The sequence below is a fragment of the Merops nubicus genome, unplaced genomic scaffold (genome assembly GCF_000691845.1).
Source record: "Merops nubicus isolate BGI_N331 unplaced genomic scaffold, ASM69184v1 scaffold12229, whole genome shotgun sequence".
Lineage (NCBI taxonomy): Eukaryota > Metazoa > Chordata > Aves > Coraciiformes > Meropidae > Merops > Merops nubicus.
Window position 1 is genome coordinate 53,691 of NW_008629060.1, and position 20,331 is coordinate 74,021.

The following is a 20,331-nucleotide window of genomic DNA, read 5'->3' on the forward strand; positions in this document are numbered from 1 at the left end:
TTACATTGAATCACTTTATCATTGACTGCATTTAGATAAGGCCAAACAATAGAGTCAGAAAAAGAAGCTGTTGAACTTCAAATGTATTTCCCCAGTTACAAACAGGGAGATCAGAATATTGTGCTGGAAAAGAAAAAAAATCCCAGCATCAGGCCTCCTACTCCAGTTATGAATAAAAAGTTCAAATCTACAGAAGGGTAACGGTGTGCAGTGGTCAGTTCCCCCTCTGCTCTTGCTTGCTACTTTAGATACACAGTATTTACATATTCTAAATTCTAGACCAAAAGCAGTGGTTTTGGTATGTATCTCACATTGTCCTAGCATAAATGTATGTTAAAGAGTCTCTATTGCATTATTTAAAGTGTGACTGACTTCTAAAACTAAGAAGGAAGACTATGAACAAGCCCCAAACTCGAGACTTCTCCCTTAGAATGTCAACGTTTTGTTTTTCTTGCCTGCCTCCAAACTTTGAGCAACAGAAGATGCAAACTCTCAGCATGCTGGCATGCCAACACAATGGTATTTCAGTTCAGGAGTTCAAAGTAGAACTAGCAGAAGTGAAAAAATAAATTGAAAATGCAGCTGAAAAGAAATAAACAGTCGTAGCCATTTTCCATAAACAGATATTCAATACTAGTGGTTATTGTGAGGGGTTTTTATTTTATTTCAAAAGAATAGCATCAGAGCAAACTGTTGGATACAAAACAGGCTGTGAGAAAACAGCTTTCTAAACTTCATTCAATACATTCCTGTTTCCAAGAAGAGTAAATATATGACTGAGTACCTAGTCCTCCAGCATGTGCATCAATGAGAGATGCTGCCACTGCAATCCCTTCGGGGAGACCGAGATCTTTTGCAGCTTCTGGCGTTAGACCTTTTCCAACAGACTCTCCAGGAGACAAGAACTGGTTCCCTGGGCAGACACAAGAAAAACCAAACACCTGTCAATTTACTAAACAGAAAAACAAATGTGTAAGTTATTACAAGAACTCCCTTCCTCTCCTCCCATTTAGTGTGGTATATATAACAAAAAAAAACACACATCAAAGAACTCCATCTGATTAAGAAGTATCTTTCATTATCTGCCTGTATATTAAATATAACCATGCTATAACAGGCTGTCCCACAGCAATTTTAAAGTTCAAAAGTATTCAGTGTCCTATCCAGCCACAGAGAAAGACTTCACCACAAGCAATTAAATTCTGCTTGGCACCTTTCCAAGAGATATGAAGTACTTATGCAGAAATCCCAAGTTCTTGGGGCAGTTACTGATGAGGCTGCCTGCAGCCATTCTCTGTACATCTGAAACAGACTCAGCCCAGCCCATGCTCACCCCTGGAAACTGCACCTGCTGCACAGGGCAAGTGCCCACAGTTTAACATTTCTGTCCTTCCCAGAAGTTTCTCCTAGGAATAAGGTTGCTACAGTAACAGAAACTCTGGAAAACTGTTTAAGCAGCAAATTCCTCCTATTGCAGCTGTACTTCACAGACTTAAAGAATCCCTTTTTGTGTCTTCCCTGGCCTTATGAAGAACATTATGGTCAGCCTGAACACAAGCCACACAACCCTTCCCTCTCAGCCCTCATGGCAGGTCCCATCTGCTTTGGTCTCTGCTACCATAATGCACTTTAAGGTTTGACTTGTGAAAAGAGGTTGTTTCCATAATTAATTCACAGTGTTAGAGATTGCTTGGAGCTTAGAAGAACAAAACTAGATTCATTAAACTTTCAGAATTTAAGGACACAGCCTCACTCCCCCAACAGCCTCCTTACGCTTGTTACTTACTTAAGCTTGCAACTTGTTAGGCTTACTACTTAGTAGTGTTTACTAAATTCAACAAATCTGCTGGGTAGAGTTGACAAAAACTCCTTTTTAAAATAAACCAAGCCTATTTTCACAGTCAATTCCATTGAGAATGTTACACCTAAAGCACGTTCCAATGTGGAAAAAGGAAGTAAAACATCCTCCATGACAGAGATTTAGAGGAACAGCATATCATAAAACACCAGGGATACACTAATTGCCCATGAGCATAAGCTTCTGGAAATGCAGTTATACTGCCTTGCTGTTAGATGAAAAGAAGGTTACGATATTAAATTCATGGGTGAAAAACAGGTCTTCAATTTTACATATCACTTAGATCTTTGTCTTTGCTGTAAATGATGGTGGTTCTTCCACTCTGAGGTAGGTGCTGGCTTCCTGACAGATGCAGAGCAAGGAGCAGCACTCTGTGACCAGAGAGCACACACAACCTCTTGGTGTTTGTTCCTCCAAGAGTTTCTATTCCACTGACAGTCACACCTCCACCTCCGAAGTGCCAGCCTGAATCTCCTGCTGGAAATTCAACACAAGCATGTATAGTCAAAACTTCTGCACTTGATTTTGGGTTTCCCGTGCAGATATGTGGGGTACTGTAAACCTCACTGTTTAGCTTGTACTGAAGGAAGTTACAACATCAAACTATCTCCTCAGGAAAAAAATGTCTATTACTTTATGAATTGTTAGTGTAAAGTCAAAACACTGCACTAGTGTTTTCAAGAGGTGTATCTTCAGCATTTTTTCACCAATAAGTTGAGGAGCAGGATTTTTCTCATTAGGAGAACTTTTGTATTACCTTTGTGTTTTTTCAAGACATCAGAGAATAATACCAATAAAACAAAGTTGTTGTTTGCTTCTCCTGACATTCAAAGACCCCGCAGGTGGAAGGAAGTTCAGAGGAGTTCATGCAGCTAACACCACAATGTTTTCTTCAGAATCAGTGGCCTGACCTGAAAGCCTACAGATATCTCTTATATATAGCACGAGATGAAATTAATCTGAAATAAAACCTCTTGCCATGGTTGGCTTGCTATCAGTCATGCTGGTCACGCATTCTAGCACGTAATTATTATGTGGTTAAACTCCATTTTAGAGATCAGGACTGCTATTAGACAAAATCTTTTCCTACCAGCTTCTCAATTAGTGTATTTCTAGTTAATGACCACTAAGGGAGCAATTTCAGAGATAAAAGATAATCCTCTCTTCTACAGCAGCAGTAGAAAATGACCTTATAGATTCCTTTGCTACTAGTTATATATCAGAAGGACCAGCAGCATTGCTACCCCCCCAAGGCATAAAGCATGTGAGAATGAGCAGGAATAGGTTTTTTGTGATTTGAAGATGGAGCATAATGAACTTGTATGTTAAAAAAAAAAAAGAAAAAGAATTAATAGTAGAGTATGCCCCATCTGGTTTAGGAGCCAAGGTAAACTTGCATAGTTGTTCCTTGGATGAAAGCATTTCCTGACAACCTGGGAAGACTGCAGTCAGAAGTCACCCATGCCAAGCACAGTGGAGGGGAGTCTCCTAGGTCACCCAACAGTCATCAGGAGTGCAGAAAAGAGGTGCCTCCAAGGGAGTGCAGCAAGGAGAGGATACCAACTCTGCCCCTCTACTACATCCCCCCAGCTTTAGAGTCAATGAAATCTGTTACACCCACACGATATGTTCACGAGGAGCTCTGTGAAAGGGAAGAGTCAGGGTCTGCATGGGCACTTTCTGTCATCATGGAAGTTGCCTCCTCACTCACACAAGTGTGAGGAATTAGGTGTGGAATGGGCAGAGGCTTGACTGAATCACATGGGTAGAGACCTGGAAATAAAATGATAATTCTCATGGTTTACTCTCCACTGAAAACCTAGAAAACACTGGTATACATCAGTATTCTTAAAATTTGTAAGTATAAAGCCGTTAAAGGATAAAATAAAAAGCAAATAAAAGCAACCCAAGAGGAACCACAATTAAAAAGTAAAGCATTTGCAACAGATTTCACCCCAGTATTAGACTGGAAGAGAGTGAACAGATCCTCACTTGAGCCAAACACTGCGGCTGTAGAAGTTAAGGGACAGCTCCTATAAATATAAAGGTATTCCACAGCTACACACCAGCGACTCAACAGCAGGTGCTGCTCCCCCTTAAATCCTACCTGTCAAGGGAAAGAAGCTGTCAGGGAGGGAGGAAGGGAAACGAGAGCTGCCTGCACAGAGGCGGGCAGGGAGAGTATTACAGAAGGCTGCATGAAAGGGGCAGTGAAAGGACCGAGTCTTCTCAAGGCTCCTGCCAAAGTAAATGTATCGAGTCTTTTGTTTACAGTAGTCTCCTGTGCAAGTCATTTACCTTTGCTATAATGACTTCCAAAATTAGACCTAACCAAACAAACCCATAATGGCTGAAGCTGGAGAACTTTCTGTTTCACATTCATGCAGCTGTTTCACTAAAGCAATGCCTTAATCCACAGCTTTTCATTCCATATGAGACAGACTATTCCTAGCTATTTTTTCCCCTATAAAGCAGCGAGTTTACAAAAGGAAAAAGCTGTCTGAAACTCTTCCTCCTCTTTTATCCTTCTTCGAAGACTAATGGTAGAATTTGCTATGATCAAGTTTTCTTCAAAGAATTTATGTGGTACCAAGGACCCTCTCCCTTTTTAGGCGGTTGCTCCAGCAACCAGCTATTTACCAGCCCCAACACACACAGCAGACAATACATCTTCAGTCAACTTTAGCAATCAAAATTCACCCTACTAGGTTACTAATATTTAACAGAACTAGCTACTTTAAGACTTAGACCTTTTCAAAACCAACAAAAGCAGAGTGCAGCAGGGGGCCCAGCTGACTCAACTATGACACACTCGCTGAGGACAGCTTTTCATCTCTCAAGCAGAACATGGCTGCATTTCATATGCACTAAGTGCATAAAAATAAAAAGGGAAGAAAATCAAAAGGAGATGTCCCTTTTTTTCACTAACTTGACACAAGTAACCTTGAAATTGAATATATCAATCCCTTGCTGAAACCCCAACAACCTCAGAAATAAACCCAACCAAAGGGTATATCCTGTCCTTATTTTACAGCCTTCCCCAAACTGGACAATCCAAATGCTTTTTTAAGTTAAAAGACAATACACAGAATAGATATCCTGTTAAAGTAGTGATATACAACATGTATTGAAGAAGTTCTCTTGTTAAATAAAACAGGGCTAAATAAGCATTGAAGAAACCAGGACCTTAGTAAAAAGAAGCAATGTCCAGCCAAATGAACTTGTGTTAAGCAATCTAAGGGTTTTTTTTTTCCCCTCAATGCTTTGTTTCTACAGCCTTTAACCCAGCTGATTAGTAAAAGTAGTGCTAGGATCACAAGGAAGCAGGATAATGATGCGGACCATAAAATTATAATATTAATTTTTTTCTTAGGACTGAACTCCTGGTGGTTAAAAGGTGTTAGAAACAGTCAGATCTGGGGCTTTTTTAACCTGGAAATGCCCTCCATAAAATTTCCTGTTTGGCAGTTAAAAATTAAGAATTTTCATTCAGGAAAACTAAAACAAATTGCGACATTATAGGGCAGCTTATTTAAAAGTGAGAAAAATAGTTGGTTAAACAAAATCACTTTGGCTTTCTTCTGCTTAAAATTCATCTCTGTCTATGCGAGCTGCCATGGTAGCTTGAGGCAAATCTCATTTGGGTCCTTTCCATCCCCCTCTCACATACAGGTTATATGCCTTTGGCTGAACTGCATCTCAACTACCTAACATGTAATTACTTAAGGCAGATATTAGGTTGCTAAATAGTGGCAAAAGCAAGCAACTTAAGTGCAGGCAGAGCCTGATTCATTAAGCTGAAAAGTAAATTGGTCTGCAGACCATAGGTGCCTAGTTCAACAAAGGCTGCTGCCTTCTTGTCCAAAGGAAAGAGAGCTGCTTCATGTATAAATGATAAGCATTCCTGGTTAAAGGTCAAAAAAAAAGAGAAGAAAAAAGCATTCCACATCACTGGCTCATTGGGTTATATAACACCCCTTTTTCAGAACCAAAAGAAACACTGGGTCAAAAATAACCTGATCAGTTACTGACAGGACACTTTTTAATGTCTCAGCCAAGCTGCTGGTACCTGCACTACCTCCCTCCCCACCGCATTTCCACAGTGTCCAGTTCTAATACCCATACTGAGGAGACACTGATGCGTTGTAACAGGTTCAGAAATGAGTCAGGAAAGCAATTAACAGGATTGAGAAGTATGACAGTTCACACAAGAGTTTTGGTGAAAAACCTCAAGCAGCTCAGTGTTTTCCTTTAATGCAGAAAACTTAAGTCTCCGCAGGTCAGGCATGTCACCACAGTCGGCCATACAAAGTTCAGATGAAAAATAAAGTATATTCTTAAATTAATTCATTATTTTTTTGAGATACTACAGCAACTCACAGTGGACAATCTTTAAGTCTGAAGCGGGCTCTTCACCACAGGAAATTATAAAATCAAGTTAGGTTCTAAGATACATTTTAAACCACCTCAACATTAATTTGAGGGAGTCAAACAGCCTCTGACTGGGAAGAAGCTGGCCAGGAGTTTGCAGTGGTCCTTCTGGTTTTGTGAATCCTGGTTCATAAAGCAGATATTGCTGTTTTAAAAGCTACCTCATCAAAGACAGATGATGAAAAACAAATCAGGACAAGGGAGAGGAAGAGTCAGGTAAAAAGAAGAAATGACCCAGAACTATTCTGAGAAATGTTTTTTATTTCTTTTCTTTTTGTTTAGAATTGTATGAAAGATAAAAGGGAATACTGTTTGAGAAAATGACACAATCACAATGGGCTTAAACTCTGCTCAAAGCTTCTCCTATGACTTTTAAAAACACAAATTCAAAGAAAAAGCTCCTAGAAAGAGAACATTCACAAATCCACAGTGTTGCAAGGGTAGAAGAAAATATGATTCCCCAGGCAGACAGAGCCCGAGACCAGAACGCGAGAATCTTAACAGTAGGAAATTTTTTAATTACTATTTCTTGAAAGCTCTAAGCTTTTACTATTAGTTGCCTAAGCTATGACAAAGCCTGAGGATGAAAAGAACACCACACAGTACTGAGTGCTTGCAGCAGAGAGGAGGGAGAAGTGGAAAGGAGCCACCTGCCAGCAGGACCCAACCTGATAAGCAGGGTGAATGATGGTTCCTCTCCTTACACTGGAAGAGGAATGGAAAATGTCACCCGGGAAACTGAAGAAACCTGAGCTAGCTGAGTTTAGCTAAGCCTATTAAAGAACAGTCATTGAAAAGAGGAAGAATATCTGAGGCTGGAGAAGTTGGTTGATAGGACAATCGTGAACTTCAAGAAAGGGACCAACAAAGTTCTGCACATGAGGTGGAGGGACCTCACACACCAGGACAGGCAGGGAGTCAACTGCCTGGAAAGCAGCCTGGCAGAAAAGGACCATAAGGTCCAGCAGACCCCACCTTGAACATGAGCCAGTGATGTGCCCTTGCAGCAGAGGCAGCCAAAGGCCTCCTGGGCTGTGCTAGGAAGAGTGCCACCAGCACGCCCAGGGAGCTGGGGATCCCTGCTCAGGAGGCTGCACCTGCAGTGCTGTGTTTTACACTGGCCTCCCCAGTATAGCAGATACATGGACATACTGGCAAGTCCAGGGAAGGACCCCGAAGATGACAGATGCATGTTGTGCAAGGAGAAAGAGAGACCTAGGACCCCAAGCCCAGCAAAGAGAAAGCTGAGGGGAGAGGGAGGGCAAAGATTTTGTCAATATCTATACAAAGAGCTTATGGGAGGGAGTAAAGACAAGTAGGGAGCGAGATGCTTCTCAGTGGCACCTACTGACAGCACAAGTGGCAATGTGTACAAACTGAAATACAGAAAACTACATTTAAATAAAAGAAAAAAGATTACTGGGGAAAGGTGTGCAAAACACTGGAATAGATTGCCCAGGTAGATTTTGGAGTTTCCATCCTCAGAAATACTTGGAACTCAGCTGGACACAGCCCTGAGCAATCTGTTTTTAAATGACTCTGCTAAAGCAGAGGGAGTTGGACTAGATAATTTCCAGAGGTCCCTTCTAGCCTCAACCATTCATGCAATTCAGGGATCTCAAGATGGAAAAAACATAAAATAAAACAGAAATCACAGGAACGTGCAGCTTTTCTCTGGAAAAAAAAATAAAATTTCTTTTTACTGCTGAATATGATTCTATCATTATGAAATAATGCCTTAGGTTTTGAGGAAGGAGACACCTTAAAACCTCTTTCACTGTGCCAGTTTCAGCTCCTTTACAGTTGCTACAGCTCTTGGAAGGTCTGAAATGACAGGAAGCCAGAAAACTGTTAGCATATTTGGAACATTTGTCAGTTGTAAATTCCATGGGTTTTGACAGCATGTAAGTGTAAATATCCTCTGATTCATCCTTTAATTTTATTTGAAATTGTAATATGTTGTAATTTATCAGGGACAGCAAAAGACCAAAAAAGACAAATAAAGGGACCTATACTTAAGGGAATCCTTTTACTTATTATTCACTGTCATTTGCCAAGTATGGGGTTTAAAGCTTGTTACAATCAAGCTATACAAAGAACTGGCAGCTACAAGCAGACCTGAAAAATAAAAAAATAAAAATTTGTCATCCCTTTCTTTCAGCCTTCAGGAAAACCCCTCATATCACAGAATGGTGGTGGTTGGAAGGGACCTCTGGAGATCATCTCCTGCAACCCCTCTGCTAAAGCAAGGTCACCTAGGGCTTGCTGCCCACCTCTAGGTGGACAAAATATAGATACTCAAAATCTCCAGAGCAGGAGACTCCCCAGCCTCTCTGGGCAGCCTGCTCCAGGCTCCATCTCCCCCACAGAAAAAGAATTTTTTTGCTTATCTTTAGGTGAACCTTCCTGTTCCTGGCTTCTCTTCTCCAGGCTAAACAGCCTGCTGTTTTGTTACTTGTTTGAATGCCTAAAGAAACACAGAGCTGCACCTACATCTGAAAACCCAACATACTGTAAAGCTTGTGCACATTAAGAATGACAGCAGGTACCAGTTGAGAGTCACAGCTACCCTGTCGAAGTCCCAAATCTTAGACAGTTTTCTATGGTTTTCTTTATGAATAAGTACTATGAATGAAAGAGCATCAGAAAAGAAAATCCAGATTTAAAATTCTACAGGTCCTTTTCAGGGCTCTCAAAAATATAAGACAGAAGCACTCGGGTACATGGAAACATCAGCCTTCCAGTCCCCAAAGCCCTGGAATTAAGGGAAGAGCCACAGGCAAGAGATTGCAGAGTGCTAGAGCTGAACACTAAAGCACAGGCAGTGCTGGAACAGGGAGGGTGACACTATTATACTGGTGGATGGGAGGAGAGACCAGGAACCATAAATGCACTTGACAGTCATGTCAAATCCTTCTTCATTGAAAATATAGTTAAAAAAAAGTTTTTAAAAAAACAGCAACAACAACAAAAAACACCACACCAACCAAAACCAGAAGAAAACCTACTGGAGGTCGATTGAGGCAATCTGTGGAAAATGGGAAGCATTGTTCTTTAAGGACGAGTGGGTAAAAGACCCAGGGTGGGGTTTAAGTAAAGAGATGTATAAGGACCAGAAGGTCTTCTTCCTTACAACAACACCACCACCTGCAAAGTCAAAATCAAACATGAAAGAATTCTACCAGTCTTAAGCTAAAGCAAATTAAGCAAAGCTATGTTTTCAAGAGGTATGAAACAGAGAAAGAAGTGGTGCTTGAAGACAGGCATGGAACTCTGATGTCCTTATCATTCAGTCATACAGAAGTTGAATCAAAAAAAAATCCAAGTAATTTTAAGAAAGAGTTTATCACTTTGTGAACAGGATGGTGAACGACGGTTGTCCACAAACCCTACTTGATACCACAAGCTGTCTGTGCAAGAGCTGTTTTCATTAGCACTCAGAGTTCAAGGCAAGCACTGAATTTCTATAAAACTAGTGAGATTTAACCAATCCAAATACTTTCCTCAGTTTTGCCTCAGATGTTCATAAAGACCCTATATATCCGAGCTGTGTATTTATTCCCTTTTGAGGATGTGGCTGTAAATTCCCAGTCAGGAAAAGCTGAGAAATGGGTTTATTAAATCCTTATTGTGTTGAAGGGCTATATTTCCAATATTGTTTGTTTTTAAAATAAAATACTTCATTAAAATCAGTGTGCAGCTCCATCACAAATAAAAGAAGGTGACAAACTGCCCCTTACAAAAGACAGTATTTTAGCCTTCAACACACGATTTACAGGATCAGTAAAACCTATTCTGTATTACCTCCAGTGCTCTCAAACAAATGCACCATCTTCAACCAAAAAAAGAGCAGATATAAAATATTACTATTCAAGAAAAAAATCATTATTTGGTCCCTTAAGTAGCCCCTGAAGTAGAGGGTTGTGGTGAAAATTTATCAGGCATTTTCCTGCAAATGGAAAATATGCTTCAGTACCCTAAGAGGTCTATAGAACATGAAATTTTAACGGAATTGTTAATGTCTTTCTAGGTTTTATAATACCACAAAGAGATACTCATCAAGTGCTTTCACCACAGCAGATAAATGCTAATGCCTGTAGTACACAACACTTTCAGAATGGTTTTGAATACAGGCCATCTTCTGCTGTCTTGGTGGGCAAATTAATGGCATCAATAAATTTTGTAGTATCTCCAGATAAGATTCTTTACCTTCAAAAATGTGACCAGCCAACTCACAATGTACAGAAGGGACTACAAACAACTTATTATGTGGATTCCCTGAAAGGTTAGTCCTCTGTTGGAAATGTGAGATGTCAAAGGCCTGGCAATTTTCATCTGTGAACCCACGCCTTGATGTGGGAAAGGTCTGTGGAGGATTCTAAAGGTCAGATGTGAGGGTCTCCCTTATCAACAAGGTCATATGTTAAAGTTACACTGAAACTAAGAGAAGTGTACTACCCAATATCAGAGTGATTGCTTATTTTTGCAGTGCAAGACATTTTAGAAGTTATGTTTAAAGGTGTATTTATCAGAGTGAAGAAATACATACATTAAAGAAGTTGCTCTCGGGTAGTTTCCTTAAATATTTCAGTATCATTAAGGTTAAAGCTACTCCAAAATTAAGTCTAGTCATAAGTACCCATCAATAGTTCCCTCTGATTGGAAACATTAATGATTTCACTACCAATAGAAAAAAAACCCACAGTTTTTCTGCCTATTTTAAACCAGTAAACTATGTACTTACTTTCATTACAGTAAGAAAATTCTGCTAATTTTATCTTGTGACATTCTGCTTTGTTTAGAAAGAAATGATGATTCAGAGTCTGCTACTGTTTAGGAGAAATATGTGAAAAAAATACTGCCTCTCTTCACAAGGGGAACATGCACGCATTAAAATACATCTTGTATCTGAGCTGAACAAACCTTGAGCAGACAGACATGGACTTGGACAAGCTGGAGAACAGAAAAGGAAATTCCACTGGAATTACTTCAGACTTGTTAGGTTTTTGGGTTTCTTTTCAGTTTAGGAGAAGTTTTTGACCATGTGCAATCTCCTTTCACCTACTCCTACCTGGGTTACCTGGCAATTTCAAGTTCCTTAATCTGCAAGCCAGCTAAATCTACTGCTTCAAATTCTTTTGTCAGCCATAGCACACTACGACGTGCCTCCTAGCAGCACATACTCTTGACTGGCTATCCACATGAGTTACTTAAAGCAATTGCCTTCCTTTTGTATGATGTGCTAAAGTTTACAGCAGCTGAGCTTGCTCACTCCCAGGGCAGAACCCTGAAGCAGTATTATAAATACAGCTCAAGTTGGGTATGTGCAAGGTGTGATCCTGTGTGCTTTGTACTCAGTGTAGCATTTGTGGGCCCCTGGGAGGAGGTCTGTGCAGGCTTGCCACCAATGCTGACACCCTGGGAGACAGCAGGAAGGAGCCTTCCACGAGACAAAGACCATTCCAGCCACAGTGTGACCAATGCTGCTCTGGCACTTTGCTGGTAGATGGACGTATGCTGTCCTAATTAATTTAAGTAAAGGAGAGCTGAGCTTATTCAGAGTGCTCTTCCCAAATCCAACAACACAGAACACTGACTAAAACAAGCAAATCCCCCAAACTTTCATTGGAATGTTACCATTCCCATTTTCCCGTGCAGAGGGACATTGATAAGCTTATGGGTGGCAGAAAGCAAAGCACTTCCACAGCACAGAACAGACCTCAGCATTGTTGAGCAGCTTCTGGGCAAGAAGGGAGTTCCCTTTCTTTTTTTGTGTCTTTTTTTGCTGTCTTTTTGTCTCCTTCTAAACCCTTCCAAGAGACTACAACAGGTGCAGTTTAGAAGGTAAACTCAAAGGAAGGAAGGAGAAGTTGCTATCTGATTTCCACATTCATAGAGAGAGCTTGTTAATCCCTCTTCCTAGACACAGGAATAAAGATTGCTATCCTGCTTTTTTGTGATTTTATCACACAATTGAATATAATGAATGTAGCACCTTCCTTTTTAAAAAGGACAAGCTTAGAGAAACCGTCATGGAAATAAGCAAGCATTCTACCTCAGGCCAGGTTTCAGCATTATTATGCAAAACAAAAAGTGTTTTATAGCTTGGATACACCTAAAGTAATCAGCCCAAGAATCTGAAAATCAAAGGATTTGTCAAGGTGAGCTCTTCAGAAGCCTCAAGCTTCAGTCTGCAGGTTGGTGTAGCTCTGGAGGTCAGATTCTGCTTCGCCAATTCCAGTCAAGATGCACCCAGATATTCTATGCTTTGTTTCTTGAAAATCAACCCAAAAGCCCAGGGAACTAGACACCTTCCCCATTAAATCAGGAAAACTTTTTTCTCTTGCAAGGAACACCTATCAACAGAAGTTAATTTACTGATTCATTTTGTAAACTTTGTGTTTTAACAAAAAAAATGCAAGCCTGGTATTGGAAGCTAATTATTTTTGTCTTGCTAAATGTTGAGCCATATATAAACTGGTTTTATGAGGCTTCCATCACAACAAAAGGCCCTTTTTATTAATGGCTACTTTATCATTTAAAACATGTATGTTTTGTTACTTAAAATGGCAAATTGCTTTGCCCTGTCCTTGAAGCGCACTGCATAAATATTGTATTAAAGCCTTAGCTTAAACTTCATAAATAATTTATTTTAAAAATACTCTTCCATGAGACCACCAGCTGCCGAGATGTTCAATTTTCTGGTAAAAACATGTATTTATTGCAGGTCTTATTTTAACTTGTTGAAGATTTGCTAAAAGCCACATGTCATAGATGTTGTAAGAACAGCATTCAAACTAAAACCTCAGGAAGCTAAAAGCCTAATACTCCTGGTAGGTTTTATACCTTTGCATAAGCAGTTTCAGTTGCAAGGGGGAAAAGCTGAAACCTATTCAAGGAAGCTCTCAAGTATAATTTTCTGATAACCTGAAAATGACTTATAGTACATTTTGTGATGATCAGTAAAGTTTATAGATTTCATTACACTTCACTTTGCTGCAGCCCTCCCTACACCGTTTCCATTTCATCTTGCTGCATATAAACTGCTGTACAAACTTGTTCAAAGTGCTAGACATTAAAAAAAAATCAAAGGAAATTTCAGATAATTAACTTTGATGAATTAAAATACTCTCATTCATGTCTGGTAATATTCTTGTTAATGACATGTCTGCTTAGGACATCCATTAAAAGTCCATTAACTTAACAGGGAAAGTCTAATAAAGTTATCCTGGCCATTTTCTGGTATATTAACATTATGGACTTTTAATGAGTATCTGCTGTAGGAATTGCTATTAGCAAGGCCACCATTCTAATTAAACTTAGGCTCTAGGAAAATGAAAAAAAAAAAAAAAACAGGAGGAAGATAATAACAAGCAGAAGTAGAACTTTTGTTGAAAATTACTATGAGGAAGAATAGTACAGTTCACAAAACACAGTCAGTAACAGCTATAAATTACTCTATTGTGGCTTTATTTGTAGCCTGCTATCCAGTATACCCATATCAGGTGCTTCCTTCACAGAATCAATTGCTGAGGCTGCCATTTACTGCTGTATAGTTGAGGCTGAGCAGTACTGAGAGGCTAGCTAGGCCTTTCAGAAGAGTAGAAGACACAATATTTAAATACTGGTTTTGAAGACAATGCAAAGTAAAAAGTGTACTTAGGAGAGCTGTAACCTATGGACATCCAGCCTTATTATCAATCCACCTGGAATTTCACCAAATCCTTCTACATTTCAGCTGATACTTGCAATAATAGAGTGAAAAATCTTTTATATGTATATATATCTTCTTATATATACACGTACATATCCTTTTTTATATATGTATAAAACTAAACAAGCTCCTGATATACCTATTTTTTCATATTTGTCCTGCACCAAATCTTCCAAACCAATCATTTTCCAGAAACTGTCATCCCAGCCTCCATCTGCAGTGTACGTCCACTTGCACACGACTGTACAGAGGGACCTAGAAAAGAGACAACACAGGCACAAGATCAGGAAAATAAACACATTTGGTTTTAAACTTGTGACTAAGTGAATTTTGTGAGAAATGATCTCTTCATTTACTGGTCAAAAATTCCAAGCATAATGTTAACATTAAAAAAAAAAAAAAAAAGAAATTGGTTACAGTTTGGAATGTACATCCTAAGATAGCTTAAAAGGACTTCTCTGCTGAAACAGCTCCTGGGCTGGCTACCTCATGGCATGAATCAGTCAAATAACGGGCCACGCATAAGTCCAGAAGACAGCACAGCATGAACACAACAGGTCTTTAGTCAGCAGTTCAGAGACAGGTCTCTGCTTCCCCAGGCTGTACCTAAACAGCAACGTCTTGCACACAGTACATTCCCAGCAAAACTTTCTATTTACTTACGTCTACACTGAATTACAACTTGCAGGAGATGAGGTAGGCACTGATAATTAGGTTAACTGGCACTGCTTTGATACCTGCAGGTACAAAATGCCTTTATTGGGTGAATGTGTACCACCAAAACTGCACCCAGAGTTTCTGCAAAGGATGTGTTCAAGTACCATTGCCATTAGGCCTGTAGGTCAGCAGAGGCTGATGGCCATTCAGTGACATGCTGAAACAGCATTAGCCACGATGCAGCTGAGCACAACATCAATTGTTTCAGGTCTCATTCCTGAGAAGCTGATGCTGAACGTCACTGTGACAATACCATGTCAGGGGGCAGGCTATGGGAGCAGAATATAAACACACAACAAGAGCACTAGCAGGAATAGTTTTCCTCCTAAAAGGATGTGTATCCTCACGCTCTCACTTCTCTCAAATTAAGAGTAACGTTCCTGAAGACTGAGTATTACTCAGCCTGCTTTCTGTCTGAACGCTGAGACCCATCCCAGATCAGTGCTTAATCGTGCTTGAAAAGTCAATAAACTAAAAGGTATTAAAACTGCTTAATACTACTAGAAAGTTCAGCTGCCTGTAGCTTGGGAATACTCCCATCTCATCAAGCACAAGACACCCTGGATGCATCTCAGGGAAACAACATCATAAGTGTTCCCAGAGAGAAACTCCTTGCACACACGGATTTGCTTTGACTTCTTACAAGACAACTTATTTGTGACTCATTTTTAGCCAAGGTGTGACTTCACAGAGACACACTTTTTATTGGGATGCTACAATTTGAACATGTATCTTCAAAGCAAGCTGAATTTTACTGAAGCATTTGACTTTTTCTTGCAGCTTTATGTAAGGAAATACTTGCTGCTAGCACAGAGCTCACTGCACTTCTCCTGTCTAGGCAAAGCAGAGCTGCTTATTTCACTGTTGCAGCAAAAAAAACATGCATTAAATAATAAAGAATATGGTCTTTTTGAAAAAGAGGCCACTAAGGGAATGGATTCTGCTACTTTCAAGCCTGACAAACATCCCTGTCATAGTTGCCCATTAATTTTTATAGAAATACCCCATGAACCAAGCAACAGTGAGTGCCTTGCCTCTACTAACACCCAGTAACAGAAATTAGAAGTAAGCAAACAGAACAGGAAGAGAGATGCTTTTTCTATCTACCACCTACAAACCAAAGCTAAGGATTCTAGGCACTGATACTGTATGCACAATAAAGCCAAATCTGAACAGCAAGAGCCTTTCAACAGCTGGAAAATTATCTGGAACTGGGATTCACCATGTTTTAGGGCTTTACAAGAAGAACAAAGGATATACAAGTGAGGGCAGGACAGCTAAAGGCACGTCCTCAGTGTAAATCCTCCCACGTGACACAGAGCAGAAGACTGGATGATGCAGTGGATGCCCCAAAATCCCATCTTCTCACCCAGGACAGAAGTGTATATTTTAAGTGCATCACTTTTCATTTAATTCTGTTCTTTTGGAGTGACTGTGTTTCTACAGCCAGAGGACTGGTGATGTCCATTTGCAGTCCCACTGTTTAGAAAGGTGTGTTGTTTGCTCTTTGCAACTAGAGAGTTTATTAACATTGCACATTTTGGGAAAAAAAAAAAAAGGATATAATTATTTATATCCTCATAAATAATGTGGAGATAATTTCAGGATTGCTCTTCAAACAATTTTGAACACTCCCCTTTTGTTGTTTTTTAAACAGTTTAAGAAAAGATCAGACAATTACAATTTTATGTCTGGTTTGAAAACAGAAAAGCACATGACCTGTAACTACAGCAATGACAATGTTGATATAAGAAATTCCAATTTCCAACGATTTAAAAGCCAGAAAGCCAGACACAGAAATCTAATTAGGACCTTTGACAAAAACTGGGTGAATAAATAAATTCTAGGCTGAAGAAAATACTGGGGAAAAATAAACATTCTCCCCAAATCAGCCCAAACCTCTCATTAGGAGGAAAAATACAGACATGTTATTTGAAATAAAAATCAATTCATCACTTTAGGAAAAATTTAGACATAAAGAATGAAACAATAATGCAGCAAGTTTTCCCAAATATGGTAAATACCAAATCATAACAAATTATCATCAGGGCTGAACATGTATTTTTCTAATTAGATCAATGCTATGAACTATTGCCACACCCTGAAAAATGTTCTAAAAGATGAGAGCTAAATGTCATGGCTCCCCACTTTCAAAGATCACACAGCAACTCCCTCAGAGTCTCCACACTGATCCAAAGAGAGACCAGAGCAGCCTTGCTGACTCCCAAGAGCACGTTTCAATCAGGGGCCAATCCTGCCACACAGCTCACTCTGAGGAACTCCACATCACATCTACAGGCCCACCAAAACTGTGTGAACAGGGACAGATGAGTCCTTGCCAACCCACCAAATTCCAGCATATTGGAGCTCTCTTAAGGGATGTGGCTGGGCTGAACATACATATAGGGGAAAAAAAAAAAATGTGTACTGTGAAGGACACCTCTTCCCAAATGAATTAACTGGCAGATCTATAAGTGGAAGGTTCTGATATGAAGACCAACCTCAAATCTGAGCTAAACCACTGACCCATTATTGTGTTGGTAGGTTTTTATTTTAATGGCCACAACGCTCAAAATGCTTGTTGGAAATGCAGTCTGAGCACTTACACTTCTCAGGCATTTAAGCTGCTTATTCCACCATTGCCACTACTCAACTGCCACATAAAAAGTACATGTTTAATCAAACCATATAGCCTTATACAAATCCTTAATATCTACAAGGAAGTATTACACTGCAGAAAGGCATTCTGGTCTCTCAGATAGCAGTTCAAGAAAAGATTTCATTTGAGATGCCTGTAATGATGGATTAGCTTCACTATATGCTTTAAAAGAACCTGGATGTGTTGAACCCAAGTCTCTGCCACTTATCTGATGAGGTGCTCCAATTATTACACACAGTTGCTCGAGTTGTATATCCTAGAGAGTTGTGTGCACATGCAGAGAGAGCAGTTTGTGCAGTGTTGCACCTTTGAATAAGAAGGCACAGATACAGATTAACTTGATAGGAAATCACTCAGAAATTCTCCTTCAGAGCATCACCCCGAGGAAGTAACAGCACGGTGAGTAACTTGGAAAAGCTGCACCCAGAAAGACGTTATGGTAAAGAGGAAGATGAGGAACCAAATCATTACACCTACAAAGAAAGCCTCAACTATTAGAAAACCTTGTATTTCACAGCAACTCCTGAATTTTATGAAATAAAAGGCAGACTCTACATAGAAACAACGCTGATATTCACTATTGTATATTCCTTTTTTCCTAACTATTTGGCAGTATTGCCTCAATTATTTGGCCATAAACACCAGACTTGCACTAGCTGAAGCCAGATGGATAGAAGCAAATATTCCCCTTGCTTCACTACCAGGATTGACGGGGTTCTAAGGTGCTGAGTTAACAGACAATTCTCTAGACAAGAGTCCTCTCCCAAATCTAATGCCGGACTTGAGAAGGCGTGCTGTGGAACCTCTCAGTAGCACAGGCCATGTTTAGTTAGGCTTGAAGTACCATGAATCTGAGAACTGTTTTCCTCAAGGACATTCCCACTACAATGAAATGAAAGATTTCCTTTCTCTGCTCAGAACAAGAAGTTTTGCTTAGAACACTCCTGTGGAAAAAAAATACAACCCTTTTGCATGGAAAATTTTTATTTTATTTAAACCAGATTTTCAACACACCAATGATTATGTTTAGAGTTTCTTACAAATTCTAGTCTACAAAGAATTATAGGATCCTACTTGCATCCAACAGCCTCAAGAAAAAAAAATCCCTGCCACATTCATTCCAATGCAGAGTTGGCTGGGCACAGGGTATTACACAATCCTTTCTGTTACTGTCTAGCTCTGAGTTTTCACACATCTCTTGCTGAGGACTGACTGTGGATGTGCTGAAGTCCTGTATGACCTGAACCTCAGCATTCTGTCAAGCTCACCAGCAATATGTCCTCATACAAAACCTATGAGGTCCAGGAAGGCTGTAGCAATAGCAAACACACTGGTATATTCCCCAAACTCTGTCTGGAAGCAACCGTTTGCCACCACTAACCTTCAAAAGGATCCAGAGCAACTAGACTCATGGCCAAAGCAACTCAGGGGCTCCAAGTTTGTTAATATGTGGCTCTTCCCACACTGTGTACCTGTTCCGAGTATAAAATCTCATTCTGTTGTACTTCATGGAGGGAAGGAAATCAGATACACTCATTAAAATATGGCAAATACTGCACAGCCTTAGTTATCCACATTAAAATGTATGTGAAATATCAAGGTCACAAAAAAAAACTTCTCCACGTGTAATTAAGAACTGCCAGAGGTTTACACTCTGGTCTGTTCTTTGCTGACACCATCTCCCACACTCCAAAAGGGATAAAGCAAGCACGGACATGACTCCCAGCCCTGCAGAGATTCTGCCCTGCCTGAGAGAAGATTTGCCATCTTTGACAGCAAAATACAGCTGGAGGGCATTCCATAACTGCAGTGGTCTTCTGGGAGTCATCCTGAATTTGAGTATAGGTTTATATAAAGTCTTATTAACACAGGTACTAAAAGGTTTTTTTCCCTCAAAAGTGACCCCATAAGGGTCTACATGACCTTCCATTCAAGAGAGTTGGTACAATACTAGTTAGCCTGGAAAATGAGTCAGCAACCAGCTTTAAAGGCAGAGAACTCTGTCTCGACCATCCTGAAGTGAATGGAAGCTTTGCTCTTGTTTCCAAAACAAAGGAGTCTGCTTCATTCATACTAGCTGCTCAGAAATAAATTTAAATTCATGATCATAATTAATTTTGCAGGCACCATTAACAGTGTAACAGTTCAATCACAAAATATGTTCAATGGATCACTTCCATGAAAAATGCCCTGGCATCCTGGCTGTTGTACTGAGAGTGACCTGGTGGTGAAGAACCCAACCAAGTGCCCCTGCTGACGACTGCACCAGAGCTCAGTCCTATAGAAGCTAGGACAGGGTGTAGTCAGGTCCCAAAACAAATATCCTGCAGTAGGGTTAAATAACTTTCTGTACTCTGTTGGTTGCCCAGGTTTATTTAAAGCTCCAAAGAATGAAGAACTAAGAGAACTGTATGATGTCCTAAAGGCAAGGAGACCTGAACAAGGGAGTGTCACTGCCACGACATCAAACACGTTTGTCTTTTTGTTCTGCAAACTTTGAATTTAAAACAGATTTTGAATTCAAATTGAAAACCAGGGCTTAGGTTCTACTCAAGCAAACTTCTCCACATACTGACATCTGGACTAAGCCAATAATAACCTCCCAAATTATGCACCCCACAGTCTCAAAGTTTTTTTGCAAAAAGGAGCAATTCACCGCTCTAACCCAGTCACAGATCTGATTGTGGTTTCTGCAGAAATGTTCCAGACAAAAAAAATTAAGACACAGCACACATAACCCCAGCATCCAAGCTTTATATTAAAAAGAATGGAGCATTGGTGCTGGAAGAGCCTGAGAAGCAGCAAAGCTTACCACGGAGCAATAGGAAACGTGGAATCACCCTCTGCTCCAGGATGGGTAATGCCATGGACATTAATACCTGACCTTTGAAATTGGACCAGATTATGAGATCCACATACACTGCTGGTATTTATACCTGTCACGTCAACATC

General features: G+C 39.9%; 1 protein-coding gene across 1 annotated transcript in view; it reads right to left on the bottom strand.

Moving 5' to 3' along the window:
• The window catches only part of FGGY (FGGY carbohydrate kinase domain containing), a gene marked incomplete at its 5' end in the record, with an annotated part of 64,124 nt that extends 49,866 nt beyond the window's left edge, over positions 1–14,258 (bottom strand). Inside the window, 2 exons of the mRNA XM_008946868.1 lie at positions 785–913; positions 14,143–14,258. Of these exons, the coding sequence (XP_008945116.1) occupies positions 785–913; positions 14,143–14,258 (245 nt within the window). The remainder of the gene's footprint in view (positions 1–784; positions 914–14,142) is intronic.
• Between the last annotated feature and the right edge of the window lie 6,073 nt (positions 14,259–20,331).